The 20,309-nt window shown below is 40.1% G+C and overlaps 1 protein-coding gene across 3 annotated transcripts in view; it reads right to left on the reverse strand.

Annotated features, from left to right (window-relative positions):
• TRIM58 (tripartite motif containing 58) overlaps window positions 1-20,025 on the reverse strand; it is a 113,790-nt gene extending 93,765 nt beyond the window's left edge. The window contains exons 1-3 of one of the 3 annotated variants that reach the window (XR_009502512.1): window positions 19,868-19,957; window positions 9,022-9,187; window positions 8,114-8,286 (exon numbers count right to left, since the gene is read on the reverse strand). Coding sequence is in view for 2 of the 3 variants with exons in the window: in XM_059917978.1 (XP_059773961.1) it covers window positions 19,868-19,942 (75 nt within the window). In the remaining variant the exon portion in view is untranslated. Of the gene's footprint in view, window positions 1-8,113; window positions 8,287-9,021; window positions 9,188-19,867 lie in introns of all 3 variants that reach the window. The other 2 variants (XM_059917979.1, XM_059917978.1) reach the window with 2 other exon arrangements.
• Window positions 20,026-20,309: the final 284 nt, after the last annotated feature.

Raw genomic sequence — 20,309 nt, forward strand, 5'->3', positions numbered from 1 at the left:
CTTAGCATGTTTTCAAGGTTCATCTATGTTGTAGCATGTATCAGTACTTGATTTCTTTTTATGGCTGAATAATATTCCATGGTGTGGTTATTACTGTGTTTCATTGATCATTCACAGTAAATGGCCATTTGGGTTATTTCCTCTTTGGGGCTCTTATGAAAAATGTTGCTGTGGTTGGATTTATGTGCAAGTTTTGTATGCAGGTCTACATTTGTTTTCTAAATTAATAGACTATTTTGGAGCTGTTTCTGGCTTACAGAAAAATTAAGCAGAAAGGACAGAGTTCTCATACTTCCTTACCTCTCAACCCAGTTTCCCCTATTATTCACATCTTACATTAGCATAATATATTTGTTATAGTTAATGAACCAATATTGATACATTATTACTAACTAATGTCCATGCTTTACTTTACACTTCACTCTTTGTTTTGTACATTATATGATTTTTGACAAATGTGCAATAACCTGTATCCACCATTACAGAACCATACACAGGAGTTTCTCTGCCTTTACAATTCCGGGCTTCACCCATCCTTTTCTCCCTCCCCACAACCTCTGGCAACCACTGATCTTTTGATTGTCTCCACACTTTTGCCTTTTCCTAAATTTCCTATAGCTCCAATCATATAATATGCATGTAGCCTTTGCATATTGGCTTTTTTTCACTTAGCAATATGCATTTAAGCTTCTTCCATGCCTTTTCATGGCTTCATAGCCTTTTCTTTTTATTGCTGAATGCTATTCCTTTGTACGGATACACAATAGCTTGTTTATCCATTCACCTATTGAAAAACATCTTGGTTGATTTCAAGTTTTGGCAATTATGAAAGAAACTGTTATAAACATCCATGTGCAGGTTTTTATGTGGACATAACTTTTCAGTTCCTATGGGTAAATACCAAAGAGCATGATGACTAGATCACTGTATGGTAAAAGTATGTTTAGTTCTCTAAGAAACTGCCAAGTATCCTGCTAGCAACAAATGAGAATTCGAGTTGTTCTGCATCGTCAACAACTTTGGTATTTCAGTATTTGGATTTTAGCCATTTGAATAGGCGTGTAGTGGTATCTCATTATTGTTCTAATTTAAAATTCCCTGATGACATGGAATGTGTAGCATCTTTTCATATGCTTATTTGCCATGTGTCTATTTTCTTTGTTTAATCATAGTTGTTTTGTTTTTTTTTAACCAATGCCTGGTAACTCTTGTCCTCCTTTGTCTATTTATATTGTCTTCTTTCTTTCTTTCTTTCTTGTTCTGTTTTTTATTGTTTTTTTTTTTTGTTTTTTTTGAGCTTTGGATCATTTAGTCTTTTTCCTGGTATATCAAATTATTTTTTATATTAAAATTGGGCTTAACTTATTTTAGGAAACTATAAAGATACCTCCACATTCTGGATGTCGTTATCGTTCTCTTGAAAAGATTTCCTTTTGCCCATGGCAGACAGTTACTATAGGGACTGGAAACCTTAGTCCATTCTCAGTTTGAGCTCATTCAAAGCTGTTTTTCAGTCTGTGTGAAGGTTGCTCTATTTCTGTCTTGTCCTTCCTCTACGGGTGTTGCCCTTTGGGATTACCATATGAGCGTTTGGATTCTCCCTATTCCCAACTACCCATGTATTTGTTAGGCTTTAAATGTAATGGTTTCCGCAGCCCTGTGAGACTAAAGATACACTTGGCTTGTCATTCCATTAGTTGTTGCCTTTAGCTTGAGCTTTTGCCGTTTGGCTTCTGTGGTTAGAGTCTTTTGAACTCCTTGGCTTTTCAGCTCCTAGTCTGTAAGATTTGAATCAGCAAATGCCCCAAGGAGAAAAGCTGCACCAAATGTCAAGCTTGCGTCTGTGTTTCCCTTCTCTCCAGAACTTGGCCCACATGTCTTGGTGTCTCTCTAACATTCAGATGCCAGCGAACAGATGTTTTCTTACTTTATCCAGCTTTTCTAAAATGTCTTTAGACTTCACCTGATCTTATGTTATTATTCAACTATCATTTCAATTACCCCTAGGAAGAAAATCTACAATTTCATGTTTTATTTTCTTATTTTCTATATTACCTCAGTTTCTGTAGAGACCTTTTACCTGACTGTTCAGTCTAGTTCCTGTGTTACCAGTAAGATGGAGATGAGGTGGAGGCTAAGAATATTGGGGGGAAACCACTGATGAATGATAGGTCTCGTTCGTTTTGTTTTTCCTCTCCTTATTTACTCCGGCAGCCTACATTTGCCTTTCTTCATTTGACCCAGTTGCCCAAATAAGGAACCCACTCTGGCAAAGACCTGACTTTACTCTCATAAATGTCTGCATGTTAGGATTAGCGAGATGATGAACACCATGCCAAAGCTCTTGGTGCGAGACTTTTGCAGACTTTTGTTATCCCTTTAGTTTGCCTCTTGCCACCACTGCTCAGATTGTTGAGGTTTTCTAAGATTCTGTAGGTCAAACCTCTCTACCTGCATACCAGATGAGCCCTTCTCTCTTTCCTGAGCTCACCTGCGGGAGGTTAGCCCTCGGTTTTTCTTTTTCCCCATCCAATCATAATTGTTCATGAATTCCAAAAAGCCCTCAAAGTACCTGTCATCCCTTTCTCTCCTCTCTTTTTTATCAACACTGTTAAATGTTAAGCATATATTTGCATACCTCTTTCTTACTTACAATGGAATACTGGAAGGCGCGATCATGCAGTGTGAGCCCCACCAAACTAGGACTCATACAACACTCTCCCCCAGGCCTAAACCTGTGACATCCACTGGTTTTCTTATAATATCTTATATGTATCTAAATTTGTAATGATTTAGTTAATTCCTGAGTTATGTGACAATAAGAAATCAGTCAAATTAGCACTACAGAAGCACAGCTTAGACCTAGGGACCAGAACCAAGGACCACAAAAACCTGTTAACCAATAAGTTTCACTTGTACTTTGTGTTTAACAAGTGGGTGAATGGGAAGTGAGGGAAAAGGAGTTTAACTTCATATCACAGAAACTTGCACTAAAATGAAGAGGAAAATGACCCAGTTCCTGGTTCAAGTCACTATAATCTGCTTCAATAAATAATAACAGCACATAAGAAAAACAAACACTATATGATAGGAACAATGGATAATTAATTACCAGATCAGGGAGGACAGATGACACTTGCTATGGGATTTCATTAAAGAAGGATTCCAAAAAGCACTGGCTTCTTCTGAGAAGACTTCTTAGAACAGGCAGCATTTAAACTGAGTCTTGAACAAGTATATAGAGGGTAGGGAACAGGCCTTCCGGGCAGGGCACAGGCACAGTGTCAGCAATGGCACAAAGGGCTTATGGAATAGGGAACAAAACTGGCTGAACACAGGAGTGCTACGTGTTGGGGAATATGGGGGAAAGGCTGACTGAGGTTGGTTAAATGAAACATCATTAGGCGGAAGAGAAAGTAGGTGGAAAGACAGATGGAAGACTGTGGAAAGCCTCTGAAGATGGAGGTCAGCATAATAATATGAAGAAATCAGTGGTACTTTGACACCGTATGAATGTCTAGGTTTAAAAAATCAAGAAAACACAATAAAAGAATAAACTACTGATATAATGATACGTAACCAAAGGCCAGATACCAAAGAATACACACTGTGTGATTCCCTGTATGTCATATATGGTGAAAGAGGTCAGCTTGGGTGTTGCCCTGGGGGAGTATGGAACAGAAAGAAGTAACAGAGAACCTTGTAGGGTGTTACAAATATTTTATAATACCTTGACCTGGTGTTGGATGCATGGGTGCATAGAGATGTAAAAATTCAGTTATTAGCAATGCAACTGGTGTTTATGGTTTGTATGCATACATTAAAAAAAACTCTAGTAGGTTAATTAGGCTGTCAGCTGTATGAAGTAAATTTTGGTCAAGGAATAGCCAAGGTAGTAATGCAGTAATAAGTTATACATGTGCTCACTGTGCTCTAGAACGTCACGACTGGAATACAAGAAATATGTGTAAGAAAAAAGACAAATGTTCAATATTGATGGTTGGATGAGCTGAATAAATTAGATCACTCTACTTTCAATTTAAGAACTTGGCCAGTGTTTGGATACCTTTGAACAAAGAAAAAAAGGAAATACAATTGTTATTGAGCATATGCTATGTATCAATCCCTGACTTATATTTTGACACACATAAACGTGGGAAATATTGCACCTTGTAACTGAGACAATGAAGATGAGCGACGTGGCTGGTTTTGACACTAGAGGCTGAGAAAACAATCAGCTCATAATCGTAAGAAGTTTGAAGTCGGAGGAAAAGAATCAAGAGGAAATACTGGTAAGTGCCAGGAGCTTCTGGAAACTACATAAGAGATGAAGACCGCAGAATTGTTGAGCTTTCTAAGAGGCCCAATGACTCAGGTAAAAACAGAAGGCTTAAAACTGAAACCTGGGGATATATGTATACATACAGCTGATACACTTTGTTATACAGCAGAAACTAACACAACGCTGTAAAGCAATTATACTCCAATAAAGATGTAAAAAAAAAAAAAAAACAAAAAACCAAAACCAAAACCTTGCAAAGTAACAACTGTTAGGACAAACAGTAAAGAATTATAAGAAAAATAATCACATGCCTGTCCCCACACAGAAATATCTTAAGCTCCATCTCAGCATTTCTCGATTGGCCTTTCACAAAATACAGTCCCATCAGCTGAATATAGGTTTCTCAAGTAACTGTGAGTAAGACTGAATTAAAAAAATGAAATCACTTCCTTCCTCCAAAACTTTTCAGAGTACGTAATGTAACAAAGTGAAACCTGAATTTCATGTCGGGATGTAGAGTACGGCTCTTCCCATATGCTTCTGTCTTGTAACTACATCAACATCATCTAAAACCAGTGTTCTGCAGGACAGACATTGTGAAACGCTGCTCTCATCATGTAAGATATCAGGTCCTTCTCAAAATCCATTCTTCCTTCTGCCCTTTCTCATGTTGTGCCTGCCACCTGATGGGTCTCTCCTAAGCTCCACCTGCCAAAACCCTACCCATTTTTAGGATCCAAGAGATAATAAAGGCTTACATTACTAAAAAGCAGAGAAAGAAATCCCTTCCCAGGGATCTACATTTCCTTCCTAGGGAAAAGAAAAACTGTAAAGTATACCACAGTGACCTTAAGTCTATGAATGTAACTATGTTGTGTTACTTTGAGTTCTGTAAAAGTCAATGTGCTACAGTATATACGGATATGAATACTTGATCTCTTGCATGCAGATCTTGCTGATAACTTTCATCGTGAGCGAGGTTAACGATTCAGGAGCCACTGTATTTGGCTCAGCCCTTATAACCAGGGAATGTTAAAATTGGAAAGGTCCCTAGATATTAGCAAATCTATCCACCTCATATTCTAAGTAAGGAAACTGAGACGTTCATAGATTGGATATTTATATTAACAAAGGATAAGGATATAAGATATTGGCAGATATATCTTTTAGATTAAGAATTTAGAGATTTTTGTAGAATACTAAGACATTATGCCCACTGATACTGAGACAATGTGGTTTTTTTTTTGTTTTTCTTTTTTTTATTAATTAATTAATTTATTTTTGGCTGCGTAGGGTCTTCGTTTCTGTGCGAGGGCTTTCTCTAGTTGTGGCAAGCGGGGACCACTCTTCATCGTGGTGCGCGGGCCTCTCACTATAGTGGCCTCTCTCGCTGCGGAGCACAGGGTCCAGACGCGCAGGCTCAGCAGTTGTGGCTCACGGGCCCAGTTGCTCCCCGGCATGTGGGATCTTCCCACACCAGGGCTTGAACCCGTGTCCCCTGCATTAGCAGGCAGATTCTCAACCACTGCGCCACCAGGGAAGCCCAGAGACAATGTGTTTCTTAGTCATCATTTTCTATTGCCGTGACGAAGCGAGGTGGTAGTCAGTAGTTGTACAAAGGGAAAAAGATAACTTTACAAACTCCCAATTCATATACACAGGGAAATTCATCATTCATGTTATTTAAGCTAACTGGATGCAGTTTATCAGCTACATTGAGGAATGGTGAAGTGTCTATACAATTAACACGTTAGTTTCTGTCATGAGCTCCCTGTTGTTCAAGTGAGTTAATGGTCAGCACTCAACTAGGCACTTAGAGTCCATTATAAATCTGGACTAAACGTTTATCTGTGGCATCTTTATTCTTCTTTGGTGCCCTTAGGCAGAATTAGCTCTCTTATGTTTTGATAAATTCAAGTATTAAACAGGGCTAAGGTTTCACAAGTTCTTTGGCCTAAACATGGGGGTAAGGAGGACCAATGAGCTGGAGTACTTCTAGATTTGAGAATGGTCAGATTGAGGAAGAAGAGTCTTATACCAGAGGTGAAAGAAGACTGATTAGAATTACCTATTTTTAAAAATTCCAACCCTTTTCAATGTTCTAAAGTGATCATGAAGTACATGGGTATGCTAGGAAGTAAGGGAGTCAACCAAGAATACTCTGTAAGAGTTTGTGGATGGCAATAAAGAGGCAAGGAAGATAGAGAACAGACTAGAAAAGGCTTCGGTTGGCCATAATGAAGTCAGAAGGAGAAGGAGAAGAAGAATGACAGATGCAATGGGAAAGAGAAAGCAAGAATAGAGAAGCAAAAGGGAAAGTAGAAAAATGAGACAAATTTGGAGAAGGAAATGAGGAAGAAAACTGGGTGAAAGAGGGAAGCACTGATGGTAGACCACGTGACACTCAAAACTTAACACGATGGGGCTTCCCTGGTGGCGCAGTGGTTGAGAATCTGCCTGCCAATGCAGGGGACACGGGTTCGAGCCCTGGTCCGGGAAGATCCCACATGCCACGGAGCAAATGGGCCCGTGAGCCACAATTACTGAGCCTGCGCGTCTGGACCCTGTGCTCCGCAGAGAGAGAGGCCGCGATAGTGAGAGGCCCGCGCACCGCGATGAAGAGTGGCCCCCGCTTGCCACAACTAGAGAAAGCCCTCGCAGAGAAAGGAAGATCCAACACAGCCATAAATAAATAAATAAATAAATAAATAAAATTAAAAAAAAAAACTTAACACGATGCACATTTAAGATGTGCCACCAATGGCCATGGTCATTACCCTCAAATAGTTTACAATATGTGTTTCAAAGACATTTATAAATTGAAAATGCCATTAAAATAAGTGCCAGGCTAAAAGTATTCATGGAATTGTATGGGAGAATAAAAAGTCTCCCGTCAAAGAGCCTTCTGAGACATAGGAAAAAAAAGAAAAACCTAAAAAGCATAAGACTCTTCCTATTTTCATTTCCAATGATACATCCCAATCTTGATGATTAATCAGCGATTTAAATGTCAACTATAAACCCAGTATTTTATTAGCTGCTATGCAGTATACTGGAGCAATAGAAGAGAGAGGACCTCAAACCCTCTGTTCCCTCAAACTGAAAGGCAGGCTTCCTGACCCCTCCAGACCACTACTGGACACAGGGAACACACACTAATGTTTCAGGACCCCAACCAACAGTCACCTGCTTTGTGATTACTTCCGTGACACACCCCCACTAACACCACTGACTCTGCTGCTCCTACGGGACATTACATATATTTCCTATTTTAACACATACCACAGTGCATTATAATTATGATTGCAGATACATGTTCTAACAATTTAAAGAGAATGATGACTTTTTTGCTCTTTACATCTTGCTATTTCCCTTCTCATAATATTTCTTGAAGAGAAACCATAAAAATATAAACAAACACAAAAAACAGAAATTATACAAAATGTGTGCTTTGCGGCTTAACACAAACTTAAGTAAAATTCGTTCTGACAGCATCCAGCATGACAAACTTCCATGGTACAAATGACAATGGACCAAGGTTTGAGCAGGTACAGGAGACAATCCAGGCATGAACAACACCAAGAAAAGGTAGACAGGAAGTAACATGGTGTGTAGGAAATCACGAGACCAGTCTGATGGGAAGAGACTTAAACAAGACTGAAACTCACTTTCTAAACCTCCATCTCCAATTGGACAATTCGCAAGACACAGGTGCACCAAAGTGGCCTATTTATTCAATCCCTTTAATGGGGAGAACAGTTTAAAATTTTACCCGTTTAGTTTGCCCCAAAAGCAACTATCAAATGTTGGCAGGACACAATGAAGGCTTACCTTTGTTAACATAGTTAAGTCTCTCTCTCTCAGAACTAGCCCATTTAGCTCCAGGTTCCTTATTGCACCCGACGCACTTACACAGCATTCATGAGCTTTACACAACTGGAAGGTCACATCTTTATTTCTTATTGCAGGAACACAACTTCTGGAAACTTTATTTCTGTCACAACCTAAAGCAAAATTATTGTAAAATGAGTGATTTAAACCGTACATTTTATCATCATTAAAAAGCATCTAAAAAGAAAAAAAAGCATCTGCTCTGTGCTAAGGATTAGAAACGACTCCTGCCCTTAAAGCCTCGTTAAGGAGGGACATGTATAAACTCAAAATTTCAATCACATGAGATAAAGAACCATAACCTTTATGCACAGAGGTTCCTATGGAGGCAAAAAGTTATATCTAAGTGACGGCTTCATGATAACCCTGAAGTACAATCGAGAAAGCTGAGGCTCTGCAGAGGTGGAGGAGGAGGTGCAGTAACTGCAGAGGGAGCACCTCTGCAAAGACACTCAAGCCTGACACCTGCTGGGCACTGTAAATACTGCAGGTGGGGAATGACTAAACGCCGGGGGGTCCAAGTGTGAGAAGGGACAGAAAATAGAGCTGTTGGTCGAAGCAAGCCTGGGAGAGAGCATGGCTTGTATCCCACAGGTGATGAGCCCTGGGGCTACCACAGGCTGAGTAAGGGTGCCTCCGCTGATTAGAAAAAGGCGCCCCGCTGCTGAAGGACTGATTAGATAAAGGGAGTGATCACAAAAAGCTCCCCTTCCTCAGGGCCAAAGAGCCCCAGGAGGCTTGGCCAAGCACAGTTCAGACTACACGCCTCTGGGCAGAGCACACGCTGGGCGGCTAGTACGCACTAACTCTGTGTGGGCAAGTCATTAGCAGCATTATTTTAGGCGTACCTTTTCATGTTAGAAGATCACTCAACCTGAGTAGGCAGATGAACTTAGAGGAACTGAGTCCAGGGGCCGCGAAACCACCCAGGAGCTTCTGCCATAGTCCGGGCAAAATGGAATGTGGATGAAGAAGCAAATTTACGAGGAGGCCAAAATCTACAAGCTAGACCCACTGGATGAAAAACACAAAGAAAGTTCAGTGAAGGAACTCTGAAGAGAATGGGCTCTGTAATAAATTTTTCTTACAATCAAGGTAAAATATTAGGCAACATTAAGTACAGTGGCCTTTAAGGTCCCTTCCAGCTCTAATTTCTTTTGATTTCTAACTTATTACTCTGGTTAAGTAAAGTCCCTTCAGAGGGACAGAACAGTTCCTACACCTGAATGGGATGCAAAGAATAATCTGACTTCTCTTCACCAGGGGATGAGTTGAACTGTCCTTGCAGAAGAGATAACACACGGTGTGAACCCCAGATCCTAGAAAAGGGCCAGGCACACAATAAGTATTCAGCTTTTGGAAAACAAATGAGCAATCATTTCCTCTCCTAGATCTTCACACCCTTCCTCTGCTGGCTACTTTCTTTCAGCTTATAAGCATCCTCAATATACCCACTGAAAAAGCTCTCACACCTATGACTCTTTGGACCTTCTTGTGGGTAACCTAAGTCTCTCCCATGCCTTCAAACACCTGTCCTCCCAAAAAGCCCAGATCTGTACCTTGGGCCCAGACCTGTCTACCAGGCCCCTCAAAAGCACTGAAGATGAAGTAAGATCCTCTCCCCAGCCCCAATCCCTTCCTACTGTGCTGTGTATCTCACAAAAAGATGCAGCTATAAACTGTCACCCACGCTTGCTGCCCTCCCTTTTCTAACTGGTCACCAGGCCCCACCCATTCCCTCTCGGATCTCCGAAATCCAGTCCAACCTTTTACAACTTAAGTGGGACCCTTAGATTACAATTCGGCCTGCACCCCATCAAGTGCTTTCCACATGGAGGTCCGAGTGAGTCTCTAAACCAGAAGTCCATCTCACTGTTGTTCAGCGTTTCCCACAGCCTTCAGGATAAACATTAAAACTTCTGACAGGACAAAAGAAGGCCCTTTTCTGTTTGGCCCCAGTAGGTTTCCAGTATCAACTCTCATTTCTTTCCCAAAACCTGAGTTCCACTCGTGTACCTTAGTTTTGCCATATTTTCTTATATTTCTCAAACTTTGACACACACTGCTCCCTCCTGCCACCCCAGGAGCTTCTATATATCCTTAGAAAGGATGACACCTCCTCCAAGAAGCCTGAACTCTCCCTTCCAAGATTCTGTGCTCTGCAAAGGGGAAGGGGGGGGAGGGATAAATTAGGAGTTTGGGATTAACATATACACACGACTATATATAAAATAGGTAATCAACAAGGACCTAATGCATAGCACAGGGAACTCTACTCCATATCCTGCAATAACCTGCACGGGAAAAGAATCTGAAAAAGAATGGATATATGTATAACTGAATAACTGTGCTGTAAACCTAAAACTAACACAATATTGTAAATCAAGTATACTCTAATACAAAATAAAATTTAAATTAAGAAAAAAAAAGATTCTGTGCTCTGCAGCACCAGAACTCACTTCTTCCAGAGCACTGACTACTGTGTCTGTGTTTACTTGCCGCCCAGTAGAAGGGGAGATGACCTAGGGCATAAGCATCGTCTCCAGCAGCCCTTGGTTCTGACAACTCATTCAAGTGCCAGGATACTTTACACACATAACCTGCTTAATTAATTCTAAGAACCCACAGAAAGAGTGGTTTTTAATGTCATTTTACAAGTGTGGGGATTGCAGTTCAAAAGTAACCTGGGCTTCCCTGGTAGCGCAGTGGTTGAGAGTCTGCCTGCTATAATACAGGGGACATGGGTTCGAGCCCTGGTCTGGGAAGATCCAACATGCCGTGGAGCAACTAAGCCCGTGCACCACAGTTACTGAGACCGTGCACCTAGAGCCCATGCTCCGCAACAAGAGAAGCCACCGCAATGAGAAGCCCGCACACCACAACAAAGAGTAGCCCTCACTTGCTGCAAATAGAGAAAGCCCACGTGCAGCAACAAAGACCCAACGCAGCCAAAAGCATAAATTAATAAATAAAAATCAAAATTTTAAAAAACACAAAAACACCATCACAGAAATATCCAGAAAAATATTTCACCAAATAACTGGGCATGGTGGCCCAGACAAATTGACATGTAAAATTAACCACCTAAGCCATAGTTTTGCCATCTTTTACTGAGAAATTTGACTTATCTGAACTATTTTGATACCTAGAAGATACCTTCTAGAGGTAACACCCTCAGTTTTTGACATGGTAGGCAGCAGAGGGAAAGAGCCCATTTGCCCAGTCAGATGACACCTAAAAGGATAAAATGCTGTCTTCTCTCTCCAACCCATAAGGATGAATGCCAAAAACACATCACTTATATCTGCTTTAGCTAACATATGATAGGTCTGGAACAGACCTATGCTCCCAGCAAGTCTCATGAAATGCTGTTTCATTAAGGGGAGACTTTACTTGCTAAGATTAGAAGCAAAAGAGGGTGGTGGATGAAAAACTGCCCAAGGATATAAGTTCACGCAAGGGAGCAGGAGAGAGAATGGGTATCCGAAGATGTGCGCTCTGAGCCAACACTAATTCCACAGCATCAGGTTGTAATTCAGGGAGCCAAACTGCTGGGGTTCCCCCCCCCCCTTTTTTTTTCCTCCAAAGAGGGACAAATCAAGCATACTGACAAAGGAAGAGCATTAGTCACCACAGATAAACTCCTTTTTAGAGGTGATACCGCAAATGATTTGGCTCAGTGTAGACTATGATTTGGCTCCACAAACCATAAGCTAGAGCACTTCATGCCAGGTCCCTCCTCAAATATCCATGATAGGTAGAAATTCGGCATCAGTACTTTTTGAAATCTTCCCAGGTGATTGTAATATGCAACCAGGGCTGAGAATCTGGAGATGTAGAGAGAATTTAAATTGAACTTTAATTAAACAGTAAAACAAGCTCTGACTCTACTGGCTGGAGCTAGACAAGGGATATGGATTTAGTGGGATGAGAAGATAAAGAACACCAGGGAGTAAATCAAATGCTTTACACCTGTGCTTAGCTAATTGTTACTCAGATAATTCAGGCAATCTTACAGCACCTGAACCCTGAAATTCCTTAGCTCTGTTTGAAAAAAAGTAACTCTTCAAGTACCTGAACTCTGAGAATCACGTAAATCATAAAGAAAAAGAAGAAATCTTACTTTTTGAATTAGTTGATTTCATATATACTGTTTCACTTTCATGATATTAACTAGATATCTTTCTTTCCATTTTATGTTTGAGGAAAGTAAGGCTTTAAAAATCTCAGTAACTTTCTCAAGGTCACTTGTTAAGGGTGTGGTAGGCAGCATAATGGCTCCTAAAAATGCCCTCACCCTAATCCCTAGAACCTATTAATATCTTACGTTACATGGTAAAGAGGACTTTGCAGATATGACTGAAGTTATAGACCTTGAGATAGAAAGATTATCCTGGATTACCTCATGGAACAAATCTAATTGCATGAGTCCGTAAAAGCAGAAAATCATTCCCAACTGTAGAAAGAGAAAGAGAGAGATGTCCTAATAGAAGCAGAATCAGAGAGATGCAACATTTTGGGTTTTGTAGGTGGAGAAAGGGGACTCTGAGTCAAGGACTACAAGTGACCGCTGGAAGCTGATAAAGTCCAGGGAACAGAAACACCCCTAAGAGCCTCCAGAAAAGAATGTAGCTCTGCCAACACTGTTTTTTTTTTTAACCATCTTTATTGGAGTATAATTGCTTTACAATGGTGTGTTACTTTCTGCTTCATAACAAAGTGAATCAGCTATACATATTCATATATCCCCATATCTCCTCCCTCTTGCGTCTCCCTACCACCCTCCCTTCCCTAACCCACCCCTCTAGGTGGACCCAAAGCACAGGGCTGCTCTCCCTGTGCTTTGTGGCTGCTTCCCACTAGCTATCTATTTTACATTTGGTAGTGTATATATGTCCAAGCCACTCTCTCACTTCATCCCAGATTACCCTTCCCCCTCCCTGTGTCCTCAAGTCCATTCTTTATGGCTGAGTCTTTATTCCTGTCCTGCCCCTAGGTTCTTCATAACCATTTTTTCTTTTTTTTTTAGATTCCATAGATATGTGTTAGCATACGGTATTTGTTTTTCTCTCTCTGACTTACTTCACTCTGTATGACAGTCTCTAGGTCAATCCACCTCACTACAAATAACTCAATTTCATTTCTGGCTGAGTAATATCCCATTGTATATATGTGCCACATCTTTGTCCATTCATCTGTCGATCCTGCCAACACTTTTACTTGACTCAATTGAGACCAATGTCAGACTTGTAAGGTAATAAATTTACGTTGTTTTGAGTCACTCAATTTGTGGTAATTCGTATGAAAGCAATAAAAAACAAATACAGAGGTCCTACAAGAGCCAGGCTACATATTTATATTTAAGTATTTCTAAAATGAATTTAACCTTGTGATTGACAGCAGCAGCAGCTTCCAAGGGATCCCACCACACACCTGAGGCAAAAGCAGCCTAATAAAGAAGCAGTGACAGCAGCAGGTCACTGCCCCACACTTGGGGTAGAGGGGGATTGGATCAACTGTAGCAGCAGCATAGCCTGAATGGGAATGCATCCTCCTGGGGCACTAGTCCCATCAACATTAGTCTAATCTGCTAGCATCTGCTGTGCCAACAGGCCCAACATATACAAACCCTCCAACTCAGCAGCATTAAGTGAGCCAGGCTCAGTGTTTCCTGAAACTCATATCCAATGGCACTGGAAAGCCCAGATATCACCTACTGTTATGAAAACATAAAAAAACAATAACAGAAGACTGGGAACTTCAGAAAGAAAAGGGGAACAATGGAATGGGTGAAAACAAATGGGGTAAATATAAGAGACTATCATTAGCTTCATGAGTTTCTTAAATCCTATATGATGGTCAAAGCAAAAATTATGACACCATCTGATGTGGTTCTCAGTGTATATAAAGGAAATACTACAGAAAATCATACTTTAAAACTGGGGACTATTAAGAGACCTAAATGGAAGTAAAATTTTGAAACTTCACTTGAAGTAATAAAACACTGATTCCAGTAGGCTATGATAAGTTACATATGTATAGTGTAATGCCAAAAGCAACCACTAAGAAAACTATACAAACAGTATACACAAATGATTATAAGTAAATTAGATTAAAATGGACTTATTAAAAAATGTTTAAGTAACCCACAAGAAGGCAAAATAAGAGAAACATAGGATTCAGAAACTAAGGTAAAAGACAAAACAAAAAATAAAATGGTAGACCTAATCTTTAACATAGCAATAATTACATTAACTGCAAATGATCTAAGTAACCAAGTCAAAGACAGAGATTGGAAGAGTAGATGAAAAAAATCACAAGCATGATCCAACTATATACTGTCTATAAGAAGCTTACTTTAAACATCATGATATCGGTAGTTCAAAGTAAAAGGATGAAAAAGATATATCATATGAACATTAATCAGAAAAAGCAGGAATGGTTATATTAATATCAGATGAAGTAGATTTCAGAGCAAAGGAAATTATTAGGGGCAAAGAGGGTCATTACATAAAGAGGAATAATCCACCTAGATGACCTAGTGATACTAAATGTGTGTGCACCAAACAAAAGAACTTCAAAACACATGAAGCAAACACTGAAAAAGGTAAAAGGAGAAAATTTTAAATCTACAATTATTATTTGAGACTTCAACACAGCAATTTATAGAACTACCAGAGAGAAAAATCAGCAAGGATATGGAAGAACTGAAAACATCATCAATCAACAGGATATAACTGACATTTAAAGAACACACTCAATAAAAGCAGAATACATATTCAAGTGTCCATGGAACATTCACTCATATACCATATACTGGGTGATAAAAAAACATTAGCAGATTTAAAAGAATTAAAATCATAGAGAGTATGTTCTCTAGCCATAATGGAATCAGACTAGAAGTCAATAACAGAAAGACGACAGGAAAATCTTCAATCACATGAAAACTAAACATCACAATTCCAAATAACTCATGGGTAAAAAGTCAAGGAAAAAATTTTAAATGCATAGAATAAAAGAAAATGGAGGTATAACAGATCAAAGTTTGTGGAATGAAGTGAAAGCAATGCTGAAAGGGAAGTTTATAGCACTAAATTGGGAAAGTAAATATTACAAAGCAATAATCTAATTTTCTATATTAAAATAGTAAAAACGGAAGAGGAAAAAACACTAAACAAGCAGAAAGAAGGAAATAATAAAGATGAAACAAAAATCCATGAAACTGAAAACAGGAAAATAGGGGGGGAAAATCAATGAAACAAAAGGCTGGTTCTTTGAAATAAACAATCTAATCAACAAAGATGTAGCAAGACTGATCAAGATAAAAAGAGAGATGGCACAAATCACAGATATCAGAAATGCAACCGGGGATACCATGACATATCCTGCAGGTTAATAAGGGACAAGTTATTATGAACAAGTCTACACTATAAATTCAAAAATGTAGATGAAATGGACCCATGCTTCTACACCCAAAACTACCGAAACTCAGCCAAGATGAAATAGATAATCTCAATTTTCCTGTAACCATTAGAAACACTGATTTTTCATTTAAAAACTCCCAAAAGAAATATTCAGGCTTAGATGTTTCACTTTTACCCAAGACTTAAAGAATTAACACCAATTTTACATGACTTGATAAGAAATAGAAGTAGAGGGAACAGTTCCTAATTAATTTTATGAAGCCAGTATTACCTTGATACCAAAACCAGACAGGGATAGTATAGAAAGAAGAAAACTACAGACCAATATTTTTTATGAAATTGCCTGTAAAAATCCTCAGCCAAATATTAGCAAATTAAATCCAGAAATATATAAAAAGAATAATATACCATAACCAAATGGTATTTATTCCAGTTATGCAAAGTTGGTTAAATATTTGAAAATCAAATAATGTAATCCACCATATCCAATAGATTAAGGGGGAAAAGTCATGTAATCCTATCCATTAATGCAGAGAAAGCATTTGACAAAATCCAATCCCATTCATGATTTTAAAAAAAGAAGAAAGAAAACTCCAAGCAAACTAGGAATAGAAAAGGAACATACTGAAACTCATAAAGATGATCTACAACCTATACCGACATTATATTTAACTGTGAAAGACTGAATGCTTTCTCTGTAAGATCAGAAACAAGGCACCGATATCTGCCCTCACCACTTTTATTAAATATATTCCTGGAGGTTCTAGTAAGAAAATAAAGCAAAAATAAAGAAATACATAAATTCAAAAGTTAAGTTTTTAAAAAGTTTATTTAAAAGATAAAAGGACTATTCCTACTATGTTGAATAGGAAGGAATATATCCTACTGAATGTTGAATAGTAATATATCCTATTATATTGAATAAGGAAAAGTAAAACTGTCTACATCTGAAGATGAGATGACAATCTAAATGGAGAAAATACCAAGGAATCCACAAAAAGCTTGAGAAATAATATTAGTTTGTAAATGTTTTAGAGTACAAGATCAACACAATTTTATCAAATTATGTATTACTAACAAATGTGTAGAAGCTTAAATAAAAATATGTGATGCCATTTACAACTGACCTAAATAAATACTTAAATATAAGCCCAATAAGACATTTACAGGACCTCTATACTGAAAATGACAAAATGCTGATGAAGAAAATTTTAAAAGTCCCAAACAAATAGGGAGACATACCTTGTTCATGGATTAGAAAACACAACATAATAAAGATGTCAATTCTCCCCAAGTTAAGAGGCTTAACACAATTACTCTTAAAATGCCCTCAAGGTTTTTGTGGCTATAGACAGGCTTATTCTAAGATTTATATGGTAAGAAGAGGCTGAAGAATAGCTAAAACAATTTGTAAAGGAAGATTAAAATGGGAGGAATTAATCTACCCAATTTCAAGATTTTGCAGTAATGATGGAGGCTAGATACATAGACCAATGGAATGGAACAGAGAACCCAGAAAGAGACTGACATAAATACATTTAACTTGTTTTTGACAGCAGTGCAAAAGCTATCAAGGAAGAATAGACTTTTCAAAAAATGGTACTGAAACAGTTGGACATCCCTCGACAAAAACAAACAAACAAAAAATGAACCTTAACCTAAACCTTACACACCTTACACAAAAATTAAATCAAAGTGGATCATAATCTTAAATGTAAAAGCAGGACATTTTTAGAAAAAAAAAAATAGGAGAAAATCTTTGGCATCTAGAACTAGGTGAATAATTCTTAGACTTGACACCGAAAGTATGATCAATAAAAGCAAAAACTGATAAATTGGATCTCATCAAAATGAGTTAAAAATGCTTCATAGAAGATCCTTTTAAGTGGATGAAAACTCAAATTACACAGTGGGAAAACATATTTGAAAATCCCATATGAGACAAATGACTTGTATCTATAATATACAAAGAACTCTCCAAACAACTTACAAAAATCCAACTAGAAAACAGGCAGAAGACAGGAACAGACATTTCATGGAAGAGAATATACACATGGCAAAGAAGCACATGAAAAGATGTTCAACGTCGTTAGCCATTAGGGAAATGCAAATTAAGACCATAATGACATATCAGAGAATAACTAAAATTAAAGTATAGTGACAACATCAAATGCTGGCGAGTACGTAGAAAAATTATATCACATCACTGGTGGGAATATAAAATGGTTTAGCCACTCTGAGAAACAGCTTGACAGTCTCTTTTAATCCTAAAAGTAGATTCACCCTACAATGCAGTAATTGTCCTCTTGAGCATTTATCCAAAAGAAACAAAAACTTAATGAAGTTCCCACAGAAACTTACACATAAATGTTCATAGCAGTTTTATTTATAATAGCCAAAAACTGGCAACTACCCAAATGTCTTTCAATGGGTGAATGTTGAAACAAATTGTGATAAAATCTTATGATAGAATACTACCGAGCAACAACAAGGAACAAATTATTAATATATGCAAAAATTGAAATGAACTTCAAGGGAATGATGCCGAGGGAAAAATTTTAAAAAGCCAATCTCCGAAGATGAAGTAATTCATGATTATGTTTACATATTGTTCTTAAAATAACAAAACTGTGGAGATGGAGAACAGATTAGAAGTTGCCAAGGGTTAGAGATGGGAGTAGAAGGTACAGCGGGGGAACTTTGTGAGGTTTTTGTGGTCCCAGTACAAATAGTACAGCAATCTTGGTTTTAATCCCTAAAGATTTTTAAAAGCAATTCCTAATAAGAGGTGTCCAGATATTTAGCAATGGCAGCAGATTAGAGGTATAGCTCCCCAACATGACAACTTCGAAAGAGATCTATACTATCAACACTAATTTAATGCATATGTTAATTTTTAAAAGGCCAGTCACAATACTTAAATGGTACATATCTTAACGATATTATTCTGGGTATCCAGCTACACCAGATGGACTAGCAGGATTTTCTGTACATTCAATCTTATTTAAGACAGTAAATCTTATAATAAGACAGTTAAAAAAAGAAAAAGAAAAATAACAAACCTCAACTACAGTTGGATATTCTCATAGGAAGATGAGGTGAAAATATGTAGCAGCGGTTCAAACGCTTAAGCAGTGGCACCTAAATTTGGCTGCACATTAGAATCATCTGAAGCACTTTTTAAAAACCCTCACACCGACGGTTGGTCATCCTAGACCAATAAAATCATTTTAAATCTCCTCAGACGATGCCAATGTCTAGCCAGAACTGAGAACCAGCGGACTAAGCAGAAGGGGATGTTTCTACAAAGATCTCTTAACAAGAAGTCCTTTCACCCAATCAGATTTACCTCCCCGCAAAGGGGTAAAGAAGGCTAGATGTTGTCCACACTTGCTTAGCTTTAATTAGCACTTGTGACTTGCCCAAAACCTACATCTTGTTTCCCCTAAATTTCATGTTATTCCCTAAGCCTTTCACACCCAGGGCTAAGGGGTTTGCCAGGATGAGATTTTAAGTGCTCACACAGGGGAAGTCCCTGGCAAACCAGGACAGCGGTCACTCTACCCTGCAATGTAAAGCATCCTAAATAACCCTGCCACTGCTCCCAGATATTAGTCTGTGCCAACCAGTGGAGAAAAGGCATTCTCCATTACTACCACGGCAAATGCTCCTGTACTTGCCTTGGCCAGTCCCTATCTTTTGCAGGCGCCACTCCCCTTCACCTGCTGGTGGACGCTTTGGTCAGCTGACAATGCAGATATTTTCAAACTTTAAGGTGAATAAAAATCATCTGGAGGGCCTGTTATAACACAGATCACTGAGCCCCACCAGAGTTGCTGATTCCATAGGGCTGGGACCGGGCCCTAAAACTTGAATATCTAACACATTATCAGGGGACGCTGGTAAAGCTGGTCAGGAAAAAGTAACCCGACGTGTCAGATCATGAAGTACGGAAGGGCAAGCCCGCCGGCAGTCCAGGCCCGGGGGGACCGGGATCCCCAGCCCTACAGAGCCAATGGCAGCCCGGCTCGGGCGCCCCTCGGAAGCACGGGGTCCCCGCGGCCGAGTCTGCGCCCCCGGCCGGCCCCGGCTCCCCTCTGCCCTCTCTGCGCGCGGGGGCTGGAACGGCCGCGGAGAACCACGGCGGGGCGGGAAGGGGGGCTCCAAAGAGGGTCTGGCGACTCGAGTCGCTCCGTTTCTCGGTGGGCTCAGCGCGCGCCGTGGGGGAAGAGGGGCGGGGGTCCGGGAAGAGGGGACGGGCGGCACTCACGTAGACCGGCAGCGGCCACGGGTAGACGGCGGGCTCGGCCCCCACGGGCGACTCCAGCCTCAGCTTCTCCCCCATGTCTTCGCGCGCGGCCCCCGCACCAGGCTAGTCTGGCGGTTAGGGGAGGGGCGGGGCGCCGCCGGCGGGGGCGGGACAGGCGGGCGGGCCGGCAGGAGGCTGAGGGGAGGGGGCCTGGCCTGGGCCTCAGCCGCCGCCGCCGCCGCCGCCGCCGCCGCCGCCGCGCTCCCGTCCGGCCCCCGGCTGCCTCTTTGTGGTCACCGGCCCGGGGCCTCCAGCGCTGCTGCCAACTCCGGCCGGTGTGAGGCGAGCACAACGAGCCGGGGCCGAGCTGAACCACTCACTCGTGGCGAGCGCCGCCCGCCCCGTGGACACGCCCCCTCTCACGCACGCACGCACGTCTTCGGCTGCCCCCGGCCACCCCCAC

This window comes from Balaenoptera ricei, chromosome 3, assembly GCF_028023285.1.
Source record: "Balaenoptera ricei isolate mBalRic1 chromosome 3, mBalRic1.hap2, whole genome shotgun sequence".
NCBI lineage: Eukaryota > Metazoa > Chordata > Mammalia > Artiodactyla > Balaenopteridae > Balaenoptera > Balaenoptera ricei.